Source organism: Fusarium mangiferae (genome assembly GCF_900044065.1).
Source record: "Fusarium mangiferae strain MRC7560 genome assembly, contig: FMAN_scaffold005, whole genome shotgun sequence".
NCBI lineage: Eukaryota > Fungi > Ascomycota > Sordariomycetes > Hypocreales > Nectriaceae > Fusarium > Fusarium mangiferae.
The window spans coordinates 919,107-934,218 of record NW_024573925.1 but is presented as its reverse complement, the minus strand read 5'-3'; the positions used below and the strand labels follow the sequence as shown (position 1 = coordinate 934,218).

The following is a 15,112-nucleotide window of genomic DNA, read 5'->3' as shown; positions in this document are numbered from 1 at the left end:
GCTTTATATAGCTCATCGTTAGTCGTGTCGGAATGTACACTTGTCTCCTCTAGCACATTTGCCCTGCTGCCAGAAAGTACAAGGCTTGGTGCCAATGAGTGCTTTGTTAGCAGGCTTGTGTGGTGGTAGAGTAGGTTTCTTTTTCCTTCCATCTTTTCCATCACGGTCTCCTCTGGCACCGTGATGATCATCACGGTCGCGGTCATACGTCCGTTCACGGTCCCAACCTCGATCTTGGTCTCTATCTCGGTTGTATGGTCTGTCTCTATCCCACTCTCGTTCCGCTGCGGGTTGTGGAGGCGGAGGCGGGACTTGCTGTCCTTGTGCCATTTGAGTGAGCAGCATGTACTGCTGATATGACGGGTCGTTGGGGTTGAGATATGAAGCGGCATTTGGGGTCACGGTCGAGGCTTGGCCTGAAGCCTGCGATGGCTGGTTGATAGCGGCCAAGATAGACTGGAGCTGGGTATCAGGAATTTGCGGTTGCTGCTGCACAGGTGCAGTTGTCGTCTGCGGCTGCGGCTGAATTTGCTGCAACAAAGCCATGTAAGGCGCATAAGCCTGTTGTTGCTGAGCATAATAGGCCGCCCAGTCCTGAGGGTTGGCTGGGGCTTGGCCAGACGAAGCACCAACAGCTGCTGCTTGTAAGGCGTTGGCCTCCGCTTCTGCACGCAAACGTTCTTCGTCTGCTCTTTTCTGTCGGGATACCAGTTCTTTGTTGTGCCCCATTTGCCACTCGCGGACTTTCTCTTGATCATGGAGAATCCATTCTGGAGGCGAATTGCTGGGAAATGGCATGCCTGCGAGAGACTTGGCAACTCCTTCAATGGCACCTCCGCAAAGGCGAGTAGGCGTGTCAGAGTAATGGAAAGCACGCCAGGCATCGGTCGTGATCGGGTTAGAGTCTCGCCAGCTCTTGACCTTGTCGGATTTGAGCAGCGCAATGACCTGTTCCAATACCGCACGACCAGCGATAAGAGGCAGAGTATCATTAGCTAGGGCCGGATGGTGCTGTGATTGAGAGGCATGTTGAGGGGATGTGCGGGCCGCCGAAGAGACGCCTCGGAGGTTGCCCAGAATCGAATCGAGACGAGTCCCTGGATTGTTCTTCGCCTCGATGCGTTGTAGGGCCGTGTAGAGTGCTCCATCAGATCCCATTTGCTGCTCATCGCGCCATCGAACCTGGATCTCTTGGAACTTTGAATCATCGGGCAGATATTGTGTCTTCTGCTGATCAGTTCCAGCAACCTCAGGTATAGGCGACTTGGGTGAGGGCGGTATGTCGTCGGGGTCGGTGTAGATAGCCATGAGCTCCCGTTGCTCTCTATCCGCAATGCGCTGCTGTTCGTCTGTTGTAAAGGTGACGTTTCCGCCTCGAGTAACGAAGTTCTTGTTTCGGACGTCTGTTGGCAGCCTAGAGAAGTCGATCGCGACAGGTCCCATCCAAGGCTGATAAGGAACGTCTTCATCATCCTCTTCTTCCTCTACGTTGGCACGCTGTTTGAGTACCATTCCTTCAGATCGATCGTCGGCGGCATCTCGGGTCATGTTAGACTCTCGTCCTTCATCCTCAGCTTCTTCCTTCTGGAAGATCCTAATCTGAACGAGCTCAGTTTCAGGCTTCCAGCTGACTCGAAGCTTACGGCGAGCCTCTTTCCGGAGACGCTTCGCCTTCACTTCAGGCGATTCGGAGGTTTCAGACCCATTTGTCTCCTTCGGTGCAACAGGAGCCTCGACTTTTGGAGCATTGATTGAGTCCAAGAGCGAAGCAATACCGGACAAGGCGCTGGCTGAGCTTGAGGTCGGGGCGGTTGTAGTTCCATTTCGAGGTGCTGGTGGTTTCGTCTCAGTTCGTGATGGCTTCGCTTCGGCTTTTATCTTGTCGTCACTTATGACCTTCACATCTGCTTTGGTTTCAGGCTTTGGTGCAGGTTTGGCTACTGGTCTGGGTTTGCCAGGCAGAATAGAAGCTGCTGCTGCCTTTGCTGCACTAGTCTTGGATGCTGATTGAAGTTGAATCTTGGGCTGCGCAAGTTTCCTGCTAAGAGCATTGCCGCTGGATTCTACTGCAATCTTTTTAACCGTTCTCGTTTCAGCCTCTTCGTCTCGCCCACGCTTGGCTGAAGGCTCCAGGCCTGGTTTAGCCTTCGCTCTGCTAGACGCAGAAGTGCCTTGATAGCCTGTGCTTTCGGACTCACTGGCCTTGAGCTTCTTGACTTTGACTGTAATCTCTGATACAAGCTCTTTGACCTCCGAGTCTCCCTTGTCGGCAAACCGTTTCCTCACTGTTTCAAAGTTTGTTGTCTCAGCGATCTTTTTCGTCATAGGAAAATGTGTAAACATCTCAAGGACAATCTTGGGGAGCTTTCCCGAGAAGTCACTCGCTTTGATACACATGATCAGCGCATTCACCAAACTTAAAACTAGCTTTTGGTGACCGCCGAGGTTATCCAATACCGCATCATCTGCATGCTCGATAGTGGCATCCAAAGCTCGGTATAGTATTTCTTTCTTTTGCTCAAAGTCCTGTCGGTCCCTTGCAACCACACCATCCGGCTTCTTGTCCTTGATAGCTTGGTCGAGTTCCTGCTTGGCACGGTTCATTTCGCTGCGAAGTTTGATGAAATACTCGCCTGCTTGTTGAACGCGGGATGCAATGAGGGCATTGGTACGTGCAACAGACTGCTCGATGTGCACCATCCCGATGGCATCCCAGGCAGCAGCTTCAGCAGGGTCGGCTGGGCGGGTAGCTGCGCGGATCTGGATATGGTTAGTCATACAACCTACGAAAGACTGCACCGGATAACTTACTGGCTTACCACGCTCTTCCTCAAGCTCTTTTTTTGCCTTTTTCTCGGCTTTATTCTTCGACGCCTCATCAGATTTAAGTTGCTCTTTGAAAGCATGCGGGTACTCCGTGTATTTGGGACGACGTTTGCCTAAGCTCTTCATGGAACGATCAAAGTCATCCAAAAGCACCTTAGCCTCCATGCGCCTCTCATCAAGCCCACCCTTGTCTGGAGAGGGGCGGTATTGGCTGGTGAAGCGCCCCTGGACTTCGCATGGAAGACTGTAACCAAGTTCGGGGACCATCTGTCTTCCACTACGGGCTGGTAGTGCCACAAGAGGGGCAAGCTTGTCATAGCTCTTAGGTGCGGGAAGCTTAATTGTTCCCTCATGAACCAAATGAGGAAGCCCTTTGATAGCAGGAAATTTGGCTTGGGCGGCCTTGGTGCGCTTATTAAACTGATTGATTAACTGGGCTTCTTCAGGGGTGGGAGTCGGAGCTGAGAGGCCATCGAGATCATCAATCTTTTTCACAGCAGGAGACCCAACAGGAGAGTCGACATATGCTGCAGTGGGCTCGGGAGTGGGGGTAGGGGTGTTGACTTCAGTCTTCACTGCTCGCTTCCTCTTCTTAGGAGGCGGTTCGTTCGTTGCGGGTTGAAGGGCCCCAGTATCTTGATTCGTGCCTTGTTGTGACAAAATGTATTGCGTGTTAGCTGTGGGTGGTGATGTGGCGTTGTTGATGAAGTGGGGTGGCTGCTGATGATGTATCGATTGCTGGAAGTTCTGCCCAGGCAAAGGCTGCGAGGTCTGGGGATAGGCCACAGGTTGTTTGGGGGCGAACTGGGGCTGTGGTGATGGTTTTTGCGGTTGATTTTGCTGCATCTGCTGTTGAGGTTTAGGAGGTTGCTGTTGAGGCTGAGGTTGCTGTCGTGCTTGCGGATGGCCTTGTTGGAAGTTCAGTTGGTCATTCGGTCGTGGCTGGGGCGTCTGGCCATTCACTGGAGGTGAAAAAGCAGCTTGGTTGTACTGCTGCTGATTCTGGACCGGGGATGGCTGGGGTGGTCGACTGAAGTTATGACCTGGGGTGTAAGCAGACGGGATGCTGTCAAACTGCTGCACTGGCGTATGGCTCTGCTGCCTACTTGTTTGTGGCATTACATGCTGCTGAGAAAACTGCTGGATAGAAGGTTCGAAGGATGACTCATTTTGTGGTGCCATAGAATATGGGAAATTGGTAGAATGAGGATGACTTGATAGTTGTCCAATGCCAGTCATGGCGTTATCCAGGTTCATTTTGCCGTGTTGACCGTAGATATCAGGATGGATTCCACTGAAGTCTGTATCCATTACATCTTGTGACTGTTGTGGAAATTGTTGGTTCATGGAGAGAGAGTCATGGCTTGGGTGGTAGCCTGCTTGGTCCTGTTGAGAGCCATGCAGAGTGCTTGAGAGGAAGGGGTGGCTTTGATCAGAATCGAAAAAGTTTGATGGGGAGGCATCTTGAGGATTAAGTTGAGAGTAGGCTGCCTGCTCGCTCACAGGCTGTGACCAAGGCTGATGAGGGTCAAATTGGCCGTTTTGGCCTGCAAAGGCATAGTTATTGTGCCATTGATGCTGTGTCTCATCAGCGCCGTTTTGGCCATTGTTTGACCAAGACTGCATCTTGTGATAGATGCTGTGTTTAGAAGAGGCAGCTGCGACAACAGCAATACGACCACAGAGACCAAGGGTCAATTATCCTGGGCAGCTTTAAGAGCTATTGCATGGTATTAGCAATCATTGCTACCTTAAGATGAGGTGCGAACGTGTAAACGCGAAGGACGTGATGAAGGAAATGAGTAAGGGCAGTCACTTGAGCCTCGTGCAACACAACGCGAGGGTGTGGCTGGGGGTTGACGTAGCCTTATCTGAAAGGCGACAAATAATGTACTGACATCCAGAAATTAAGCTGACAAGAGACTTATGCAAGTGTCTCGCTGTTAGGGAGAGGCCTTCGGCTATCACAGCTGCAGGTGGCCCACCATAGAAATACGCTAGTCGATAAACGGACGGACGGACAAGGGTCGAGGTCTTGGGGAAAGGGTCGAGGTGAATAAATCTGAAAGTCTAGAGAAAGCAAAAAAAAACCATCAGCAAAGTCTATAACAAGAAACTAGAAGGTCAGTAGTGCAATAAGTGATGTGGATAATAGTACAAAGGGATTCCCGTGGGTTTCCTGCAGGATTAAGGCGTAGAGAGCGTTGATAAAGAGCATCCATCCATCCATCTTCGATTAAGAGGCAGTTGGGTTTAGAAAAAGGGTGTATGGCTGATTGATCAAAGGTTGGACAAAGAATTGAGTGCGACAGGCTCGTCGACAAAGAAACTCGAGAAAGAATCGAGAATGATAAACTCGAACCAAAGTTATAAAATTGGCTTTGTCGCAGTAATTGATCTCTGAAGCAATTCAGATTGCTTTGTTGGATAATAGGTAGTAGGTAGTGGCATTCTGGAATGACTTTGGTGGTGGAGCCACTGTTTCCTTCAGGTGCGTGTGCACCCGCATTTTAGTGTAGCGCAGTCCCTGTGATGTTGCTGTCTTGGGGTGCCGCTGAGCAGAAGTTGGAGCTGAAAACAGCGTTATTTCCAGCCCCTGTACCCAAGCAAGCGCCTGAAAAGACAGGCGCCTGCAACGTCGCAAAGACGATGATCAACAGCCATGACGCCCTTCCTGACTCTGTATGAATGAATGAATGAATGAATGCTCTTTATATCATCAAATACTCGTGCCGCAGCTTTCTTAGGTGCGTGTTCGCCTGCAAAACTGGCCAGATTGTAGATGCCTGGTTTTCGTCACCTGGACCTCTCTGGGTTACCCAGCCGCCACAGCTCTTCGCCCCCAGAAGACGATGCTGAGGAGCTTAATCTCCAAGCAAGTCTCCACGACGGTAACCATCTCTTCATCTCGCAATTTAAATGCTGCAGAGAGTCCAAGTGGTGGTTGATTCCATTGTTATAGAGAAATCACATATACAATGCTGCTGCTTTGATTCATGATGGCGGTATAACCGAGCCATGCAGAATGACGCGACATAGGTAAAGAGGTTGATTGGTGCAGGGTGGAAAAGGGAATGGGGTCAAGTTTGGGCATACCCTTTGATTCGGATAAGGCTTCTTCAGTACAGTAACTCTGTCCGTCTTCCTACCAAAAGATGCGGAGCAACTATTGCAATCTGTATATTGAGAAGTCGCGTGGTGTTTACAACATTATCGAACGGAGGTGTGACCTGTCGGAGAGGCAAATAGAGCAGCACAAGGGTGACAATTTGGTTCGCCCGGACAAGGCGTTTGACGCGGGCGCAGATCCGGAGGATGAGCACAAAGATGGGAATTAAAATACCAAGCGCAGCTTATATATAAGCGCGTTTGACCTGCTGAGCGCCAGTCAGCGTTTGTCGCGATGGTTGATGGTGGTTGATGAAGTGTCGCCGGATCGAAGAGAATGAAGAGAAGTCCCTGGCGATTTCGCATGGAGCTCAGAGAACGGACCTGGACGTGTTTGGCTATGATGTGGCCCCATATTTCAGGCACAAACACGATCATGACGGTGGGCAACTGAACTGGCAAGTGCCCCTTTGGAACCAGCGGGCCCAGCACCGTGGCACTTTCCATGTCCAATCGTGTCGGCGCTTGTATCGGTCCGTGCTTCCAGCTTGCGCGCCATCGGGGAAGCTTTCCAGCAACCGTAGTATTGGATCGTGGCCTCAAGCTGCTACCAACCTAATTGATACCAGTACGTTTTCTTGACTTGAAGATTGACTCAAGGTTCTGTACCTAGGATCCTCTAAGGCTACAATATCTTGTTTCGACTTACGTTGCCTCCTACAATCGAGTCCTTTGTGAACAAGCGACCTGGCAATTCTCCTGAATTACATCCCACTATCACCACCTTGAGCTCTCGACGCCCCGACGTCATCTGCCAGTATGGCAACCAAGGGTAACTCTCTGCGCGATCGCCAAATAGGTTTGTGATGCTCAACACTCAGTGCGCCCCTCGTTCTCTAACTCATGCCTTTGTCAGCGTCGCTCAAGAAGATCCTCAACTTGAACGAGAGTGTCGAATCCTCCGAAACCGACGAAGCCCACGCCAACGGTCTACTTGCTCCTGTTGCGCCTATCCTCGATGCAGATGGCAACCCTATCTGGAAGGTACTGGTCTTTGATGACCTCGGTCGGGATGTTATCAGCAGTGTTATGCGCGTCAGCGACTTGCGGTCAATGGGCGTAACCATGCACATGTAAGTCGACGAGCCTCACGAAGATATACAATGTTTAACATGAGCTGCGCAGGCACATTGGCGGCGCAAGGCACCCTATTCCCGATGTCCCAGTCATCTACCTCCTCGAACCGAATGCGCAAAACCTCCAAGCCATTACATCCGACTTGCAGAAGGGGCTTTACACTCCCGCTTACATCAACTTCCTATCCTCCCTCCCTCGTGTCCTTCTCGAGGAGTTCGCTACACAAACTGCTGCTGCTGGAACATCCGAACATATTGCTCAGCTTTTTGACCAATACTTAAATTTCATTGTCGCTGAACCAGATCTATTCAGTCTGGGCATGCAAAAAGAGCATACGTATTGGGCATTGAACAGTGCAAACACCAGCGACGAGGAGCTTGATCGCGTAGTGGATAAGATCGTTAGTGGTCTATTCAGTGTGATTGCTACTATGGGTATGCCAGACATTCTGTATTCAACCCGACATGCTGATAAATCTTACAGGAGTCATTCCTATTATCCGATGCCCCAAAGACGGTGCTGCAGATATGGTCGCCGCGCGACTCGACCGAAAACTCCGAGACCATATCCTCAACTCGAAGGACAACCTCTTCTCTGGACCGCGAACGAACGCTGCATCCAGTACTCACTCTTCTCGACCCGTACTCATTCTTCTCGATCGAAACGTTGATTTGGTACCAATGCTCTCTCATTCTTGGACATATCAAAGTCTGGTTCATGATGTTCTCAACATGAAGCTCAATCGCATCACCATCGAAAGCCCTGCGGAAGAAGGGAACCCTTCCAAAGGCCCCACGAAGAAGGGTTATGATTTGACTACGAACGACTTCTTCTGGGCCAAAAATGCTGGCAGTCCTTTCCCTCAAGTAGCGGAGGATATCGATGCCGAATTGACCAAATACAAAGAAGAAACAGCTGCGATTACGAAAAGGACTGGTGTTACAAATTTCGAGGACTTGCAGGCCGATACTAGCGCGAGCGCTCAGCATCTCAAAGAGGCAATAACGTTGCTTCCAGAAATGAGAGAGCGTAAAGGCATTCTCGACATGCATATGAACATCCTGGCGGCTTTGTTGACAGGAATCAAGGATCGCCAGCTTGACAACTATTTCCAACTGGAGGAGAATGTTGTGAAGCAGACCAAACCTCAGATTATGGAAATCATTAGTGACAGTACCAAAGGTTCTGAACCCGTTGATAAGCTGCGATTGTTCATCATCTGGTACTTGAGTACAGAACAAGAAGTGAGCCGACAAGAATTCGAGGGTTTCGGAAAGGCCCTCTCAGAAGCTGGCGCGGATGTGTCATGTTTGCCCTACGTTCGACAGTAAGTTCTTTAAAAGCATTGATTTGTCTTACGCATACTGACCAGGACAGGGTTCGCGCTACAACCAAGATGACACAACTCACTACCATCAACAGCACTGCTCAGCCTGCTCAAACTTCAGATCTCTTCGGTCGCTTCTCATCTATGTCGTCTCGTCTCACCGACCGACTTAAAGAATCAGGAGTGCCCACTGGTCTGTCATCAAACTTTGAGAGTCTCATCAGCGGTGTGAAAAACTTCCTCCCTGCCGATCGCGATTTTACAGTTACGAAGATCGTCGAATCGATCATGGACCCCTCGTCAGCCTCCTCTTCAGCTATCGCCAAGACAGAGGACTACAAGTACTACGATCCTAGATCCGCCAATGCTCGAGGTAGCATGCCTGCACCAAGTGCCATGCGGTCTGGGGCTGGAGCTACTCCAGGTGGCATGCCTGGTTCCCAAGTGTCCGGACAGACAGCCAGCTTTGGTCAAAGAAGACAAGGATTCAGTGAAGCTGTCGTTTTCACAATTGGCGGTGGCAGCATAGATGAATATGGTAACTTGCAGGAGTGGGTGAGTCGAGCAGGAGGCGACAGGGCTAAGAAGAGGGTCGTATATGGAAGCACGGAGATGATGAATGCTGCCGAGTTCATTAAGGAGGAACTAGACACACTGGGAAAGGAGTTATCACCATGATGCTTTGGCTTTGAAGAATAGATAATGAGATTTTCAGGTCATAAAGGCACAATAAAGGCTTTTCAACTTGGCTCCAAACTATTTTTTGCAACACACGCTCGAACAACTCGCCGACATTGAGATGGTATGCTGTTGGTGTGTACATGATTCACTTAGTACCTTGTAACTGAATCTATGTGTGCTGCTCAGAATAATGATGAGTAGCCAAAGAAAACAAGCAGTCACATACAGAAATTTACTACAATCATATTCCTTCATCTATCAATCTCACACCTCTTATGACATCCCCAAGTTTGCATTTTACTGTCGCGTGCTACCCTAAGCCTCTCCGAGTCGGTACGCGGGACATTTTAGAACCGTGCTTGTGAAGCTGATCTGGGGCAACCTAACCGCCAAGGGTGCCTGAGCTACTGTAAGGTACGTACCGATCTAATGTGAGAACAACACCACCTGAATGGAAGAGACCCGTAGGTCCCGTCACAGCCTGGTTTGGTTTGGCCTGGCCTGGCCCTGAACAGAACTGAATACGCCAAAACATCAATTCTTATTGGCAAAACCCTGCCACTCTCTACTTGTCCCATTGTTTCCTTCAGCATCGACAAACATCGCCAACTCGTATCATCAACAAACACCACGCGATTGATCATTTCGTATCTCGATTATATTCGCAAACCCTCAGCGCGTTTCATTGACGATATCTCTCGCCCGATCGCGCGTCCATCATAGCCTCCCTCGCAATGGACGAGTCCCCCGTGAAAACAGAGGGCGCCACTCGTCATCGCGCTGGATACAAATCATGGAAGAAGAAGTATAGAAAGATGCGCATCGTGTTCGATCACAAGATGCATGATGGCGAGGAGTTGCACAAGCAAGAAGACAAGGCTGCTGCATTGGTCAAGCGCTTGGCTGTAGAGAATGAGTAGGCTATCTCCAGTTCATCAACTGTTTACCGGCAGACACGATACTGACCTGCTATCAATAGCCGCTTATTGGATCTATTACTCGAAATCAACAATTCTCCCCAAATTCCTCCCGAGAAACAAGTCGATGTATCCCTCGAGCCCCCATCCCAAGCCGATGCGCTTGTCCATCCCCTGGATGAGGAACATGAGCTACATAAAGACACACCCAAGAAGAAGCTTGAAGACCTCGTCAAGAGTGTACCGCATTCTTCATACACCAGCGCCAAGGAGACATTACCGCAAACCGTCAGCGACCTTAAGGCTGTCGATGGCGAAACCTATCCCGCCGATTTCTTATCTGCCGATGACATCGACAATCACATCTACGAAATCGATATGGCCCTCGACCCTGAGAATATGCTCCCTACACTCGCTCCCCGCGCTCATCCTGGCAACCATCATCAGTCACACCCACATCTTAAGAATCCTACAAGTGTGACAAATTGGCTGCGTAAACATGCCCCTAAGATTTTCCTCCAGGACGGAGAAGCACATGGAGACGCAGACGATGCTGAAGGTGGCCATACCGGCGGGCGCAAGACGCGTGGATCACGAGGTGAGCGCGGTGGAAGAGCCAGCACAAGGGGCAAGCGTGTCAGTGCTGCAGCTCGCTCAGCAGCAGCCGCGGATCGCGATGTGGACGCCAGCATGGACGAGGACCAGGAGCTTGCATCAACACCTGCTGTCAGGGGTAAGCGCAAGAGAAATGCAGAAGACGACACGGGATACAAGCCCCGTGGTTCATCGACGAGGCCAACGAAGAAGAAGCGTAAGAGCGAAGCAGCAGAAGGCACACCAAGCGCACGCAAGTCCAAGAAAGATAAGGAGGCTCCTCTAGCTTCTGCTGAATAGGCCCGGCATAGGGCTGATCAGATACGTCTGTATTCAGACATGCAACCTTGCAACGAGAGGCGCTGTTCTTAGAGCGAGAGTAACCGCTCTCGACTGTATGGTCAAAACTTGCAAAATTGTATTACTACATATCGAAATCGAAGAACGGAACCCTACGGACAGAATCCGTATGGATGCGAAATCCCCGGCATCAGAATAGCATGCTTCAACAACCGCGGGTTTCCTTCCGGCCAACCGAGGCCATCTCGATCGGGTCAACCCGGGTCTACGGGTGTGTTTATCCTCTGTACTTGTCAGTCTTTGATGTCAGCCTTTTATGCGATCCTTTTCATATTTTTATATACACGTGCGGGCTTAAGCCGAGGCAGTCCCCGCCACGGGGCTGCATACAGACGCTGAAGCTAGGAACACGCACATCTGTTTTCTTTGGAACGGGGGAAAATGGGAAATAGGGAGTTGGTTGTTATTGTTGCTTTTCTGAAACAGGGAATTATTTTGGAGATTGGGTGTCGGTTACGCTAGCTACGGACAACTACCGAGGTTTGACAGCAAGCAGTATGACAAAAAGAGGCGTCTGAAGCGGCATCTACCAAGAGCAGCTGTGCATTGATGTATCGTACATGTGAGAAGAGGTCCAGGGACATGTTTCAAGGTCCAATAGATTTGCTTTAAGCTCAATTTGAGCACATCTTATGACTCTATCACCCATTGACCCGCGACTAAAGAAGCACTAGGAGGAATGCACTATGGGGAACGAGTGGTCACAATGCGAAAGGCCAGGGAAGATCTAGGTGAAGAAAACTATAAAGCTGGGTATCCCATCTTGTCTATATGCTAAGAACAAGCTTGCTTTCTACATGGCATCTGCTTTCCAATACTCGGTCGCATGATACATGCTGTCTCCTCTTCAAATCTTTGCTTTTACATATTCAGAAAACCCAACATCCTTTCCAACCACAATGACGATGGAGGAATGCTTTTTCATAAGTCGTTAGCCAACTGCGTGTGCCTGTGCAGAAGGTTCCGGTTCATGGTTGCTCTTGACGATGTCAACTTCCTTTCTGTTGAGGAAGTGAGTGGCCAAGAGATCGCAAGAGGTGACGCTCTTGTGGTTCTCAAGACTGTGAGATGCTATTCAAGTTGTGACAACATATTCGACGCCGATTGTTTAAGAGTTCATGAAATAGTGGCTACTCTTTGCGGAGGCATAAGAGGCCAGAAAGGTGGAAGCGGAATTAGATGCTAAAGGGAGGCTGCGAAAAACGGCAGATGACAATGCATTTACAGCTTCTCCTTGAGAGTTCGCTTGAGGCGGCGCTCAACGGCATCCATGTACTCGTTGGTGGTAACATAGTCCTTGCGCTCAGACTTGCCAGTGGCAAGGGCAAGATCCTTGGTCATGATACCGTCAATATCGACAGTGTCAATGCAAGCCTGCTCAAGGCTCTCAGCAAAGGCGACAACCTCAGGGGTGTCGTCGAGCTTGCCACGCTGGACGAGACCACGGGTCCAGGCGAAGATGGAGGCAATGGGATTGGTGGAGGTCTCGTTGCCCTTCTGGTGCTCACGGTAGTGGCGAGTGACAGTACCGTGGGCAGCCTCAGACTCGAAAGTCTTGCCATCAGGGGTGATGAGAACGGAGGTCATGAGACCAAGAGAGCCGAAGCCTTGAGCGACAATGTCGGACTGGACATCACCGTCGTAGTCTGTAGATGTTAGGTCTCATGCGTTTCAAGTAGAAAGAGCCTGAACAAGTGTTCAGACCACAAGGATGGACTTACTCTTGAGGGCCATGATGTAGCCGCCGGAGCTCTTGATCATCTGGGCGACCATGTCGTCAATGAGACGGTGCTCGTACCAGATCTTCTTGGCCTCAAAGTCCTTCTTGTAGGTGGACTCGTAGATCTCCTGGAAGATATCCTTGAATCGGCCATCGTACTTCTTGAGGATGGTGTTCTTGGTGCTCATGTAGAGGGGGAGCTCCTTGTCAAGAGCCAGCTTGAAGGATGCATGAGCGAAACCGGTGATGGACTCGTCGGTGTTGTACTGGGTCTGAGCGACGCCGCCGCCGTTCTTGAACTGGAAGACCTCAATCTCTTGAGGCTGGCCACCCTCGGGGGTGTAAACCATGGAGAGCTTACCAGGGCCGGGTAGGACAGCGTCCTTGGCGCGGTACTGGTCACCAAAGGCGTGACGGCCAATGATGATGGGCTTCTTCCAGCCAGGAACAAGACGGGGAATGCGGGGGATGACAATGGGCTCACGGAAGACGGTACCACCAAGGGCATTTCGGATGGTTCCGTTGGGGGAAAGCCACACTGGACATGCAAGTTAGCCGAGTTCAATTTTGTTAAGCTGACTACTGCAGGTTTCATTCGCTTTTGCTGCTTGCTTGCTTCCCCTCATGTTGCTTTTCCTGCATGCCTCATGTATGCGGGGTTGCGATTGGCGGGGTGAACATCGAGGCGCAACGCGAACTAAGACAGGGTCGGAATGGGAATGAACTTACTCTGCTTCAGCTTGAACTCCTCGACACGAGCCTCATCGGGGGTGATGGTTGCACACTTGACACCGACGGAGTACTTCTTGATAGCCTCGGCGGCATCGATGGTGACCTGGTCGTTGGTCTCATCACGGTACTCAAGACCAAGGTCATAGTACTTCAGGTCGATGTCGAGGTAGGGAAGGATGAGCTTATCCTTGATGACCTGCCAGATGATGCGGGTCATCTCATCACCGTCGAGCTCGACGACGGGGTTCTTGACCTTGATCTTCTGGTGGGAAGCCATTGTGCGGACGGCGAAGGGAGAGATAGTTTGGATAGCACCGAAGGAAGCTCGGAGAGGGCGGACGGCGGATGAACTAACAGCTACACGGCGCAGCGAAGACGAGAGAAGAGATCGCTGAACGGAAGAGGCGAAGACAGCGGCGGGCATGATGGGCGAAAAAAAAAGAAGAGGAAGAAGTTGGGAGTTTATAAAAGAGGTATAAAAAGGGTCTGGGTACGGTAAGGCAGCCAGGTACGGGAACTGGACTCGGGAATCGTCGCCGGAAGTTTGGCTCGACTTGGGACTTTCCTTGAGTCGCTAGTCGTTACAAACTGCAAGTGCAAGTGCCCAGCGCGGGGTGTAACTGCAACACGGACGGGCAAGCGGTTGGTTTGGGGTCGGAAGTGGAGGTCGGAGGTCGGGTTCAGGAAGGTGCTTGGGGTGCGGTTTTGCACCTTCTAAACTTCAACCGAGGATAGGTTTTCGGTTGATGTGCGGCGTCCGAGAGGAAAACCGACGATGCGACGGGGGAAGGAGAATATGGGGTAGGTGTTGGGTAGGCGGGTGTGATGGATGCGTGGTTTCCCCCCAATGAGACGGGGTGAATTTGATCGAGAGGCGCCGCTAGTCGATTGGAAGCTGGGGGATTTCGTCAGGTGTTAGTTACAGATCCGCGCGTAAGCAAGAATGGGAAGAGGGGAAATGGTTTATGAGGCGATTCATGTTTTGAGTGTTTTCTTTTGCCTCTGGCCTCTTGAGAGGGGTGTGAGATTTAAGAAATGTTTGTCCTGACAGGACCATGAGGGCTTGGGTAGTGCATCTTTAATTCAGCAGAAATAGAATGATCCAATCCGAGAGCAGATCTATAGTATTTGGCTGCTAGAATCCTCAGATCAGGCGAATCTAGAAAAGGCCTTGCGATCTTCTAAAATGCTCATGAGGAATATCGTTGGTCAATGACGATACAACTGTATCATGACACCTGTTGTGGCTGACAATTGACCACTGACAACGAGCGAAGCTAGCAACGACATGACATATAAAAACTGCACTTACAAGACTCGATTCGATCGAAACGTCGTTTTCTTCTGATATTGAAGCTGTTGACGAGAAACAATGTTGATGATGTAGAGATGGGATTTCAGCCAAAATCGAGAGAGAGAAATAGGAAGGACAAAGGAACATTTCAAATCCAATTCTTCCGACAACGGACTGTTCTCTTTTCCTTTTAGCCTTGTAGGGTCCAAGGCCGAAGACGGATGATGCGGTGCGGGATATCAAACGTGGCTGACATGATCGTTTTAGACAATCGCATGCTGTGATATGACAGGGGTTGAGTCTCCCTATCTAAAGTGTCTACATATGACGTTCTTGTCCAACATGAAGCTCAACTTGACCTCAGTTGACCATCTCACGATGATTTTCGAGAGTCTTTAGACCCCTCGTAGCCTCAA

At 50.4% G+C, this 15,112-nt stretch overlaps 4 protein-coding genes across 4 annotated transcripts; 2 read left to right on the top strand and 2 right to left on the bottom strand.

Moving 5' to 3' along the window:
* Nucleotides 1–18: 18 nt before the first annotated feature.
* Nucleotides 19–4,452, bottom strand: FMAN_07238 (uncharacterized protein; the record flags this gene model as incomplete). The annotated part of the gene is made up of 2 exons (XM_041830836.1): nucleotides 19–2,760; nucleotides 2,812–4,452. The coding sequence occupies 2 exons, from the start codon at nucleotides 4,450–4,452 to the stop codon at nucleotides 19–21; spliced, it is 4,383 nt and encodes a 1,460-aa protein (XP_041681460.1).
* Nucleotides 4,453–6,753: 2,301 nt separating this feature from the next.
* Nucleotides 6,754–9,076, top strand: FMAN_07237 (uncharacterized protein; the record flags this gene model as incomplete). The annotated part of the gene is made up of 5 exons (XM_041830835.1): nucleotides 6,754–6,793; nucleotides 6,851–7,067; nucleotides 7,120–7,505; nucleotides 7,555–8,398; nucleotides 8,449–9,076. 5 exons carry the CDS (start codon nucleotides 6,754–6,756, stop codon nucleotides 9,074–9,076), a joined length of 2,115 nt encoding a protein of 704 aa, XP_041681459.1.
* Nucleotides 9,077–9,813: 737 nt separating this feature from the next.
* FMAN_07236 (uncharacterized protein) lies at nucleotides 9,814–10,890 on the top strand (the record flags this gene model as incomplete). Its single annotated transcript, XM_041830834.1, has 2 exons — nucleotides 9,814–9,995; nucleotides 10,059–10,890. The coding sequence occupies 2 exons, from the start codon at nucleotides 9,814–9,816 to the stop codon at nucleotides 10,888–10,890; spliced, it is 1,014 nt and encodes a 337-aa protein (XP_041681458.1).
* A 1,281-nt stretch (nucleotides 10,891–12,171) lies between these two features.
* Nucleotides 12,172–13,826, bottom strand: FMAN_07235 (putative IDP1-isocitrate dehydrogenase (NADP+), mitochondrial; the record flags this gene model as incomplete). The annotated part of the gene is made up of 3 exons (XM_041830833.1): nucleotides 12,172–12,596; nucleotides 12,672–13,208; nucleotides 13,400–13,826. 3 exons carry the CDS (start codon nucleotides 13,824–13,826, stop codon nucleotides 12,172–12,174), a joined length of 1,389 nt encoding a protein of 462 aa, XP_041681457.1.
* Nucleotides 13,827–15,112: the final 1,286 nt, after the last annotated feature.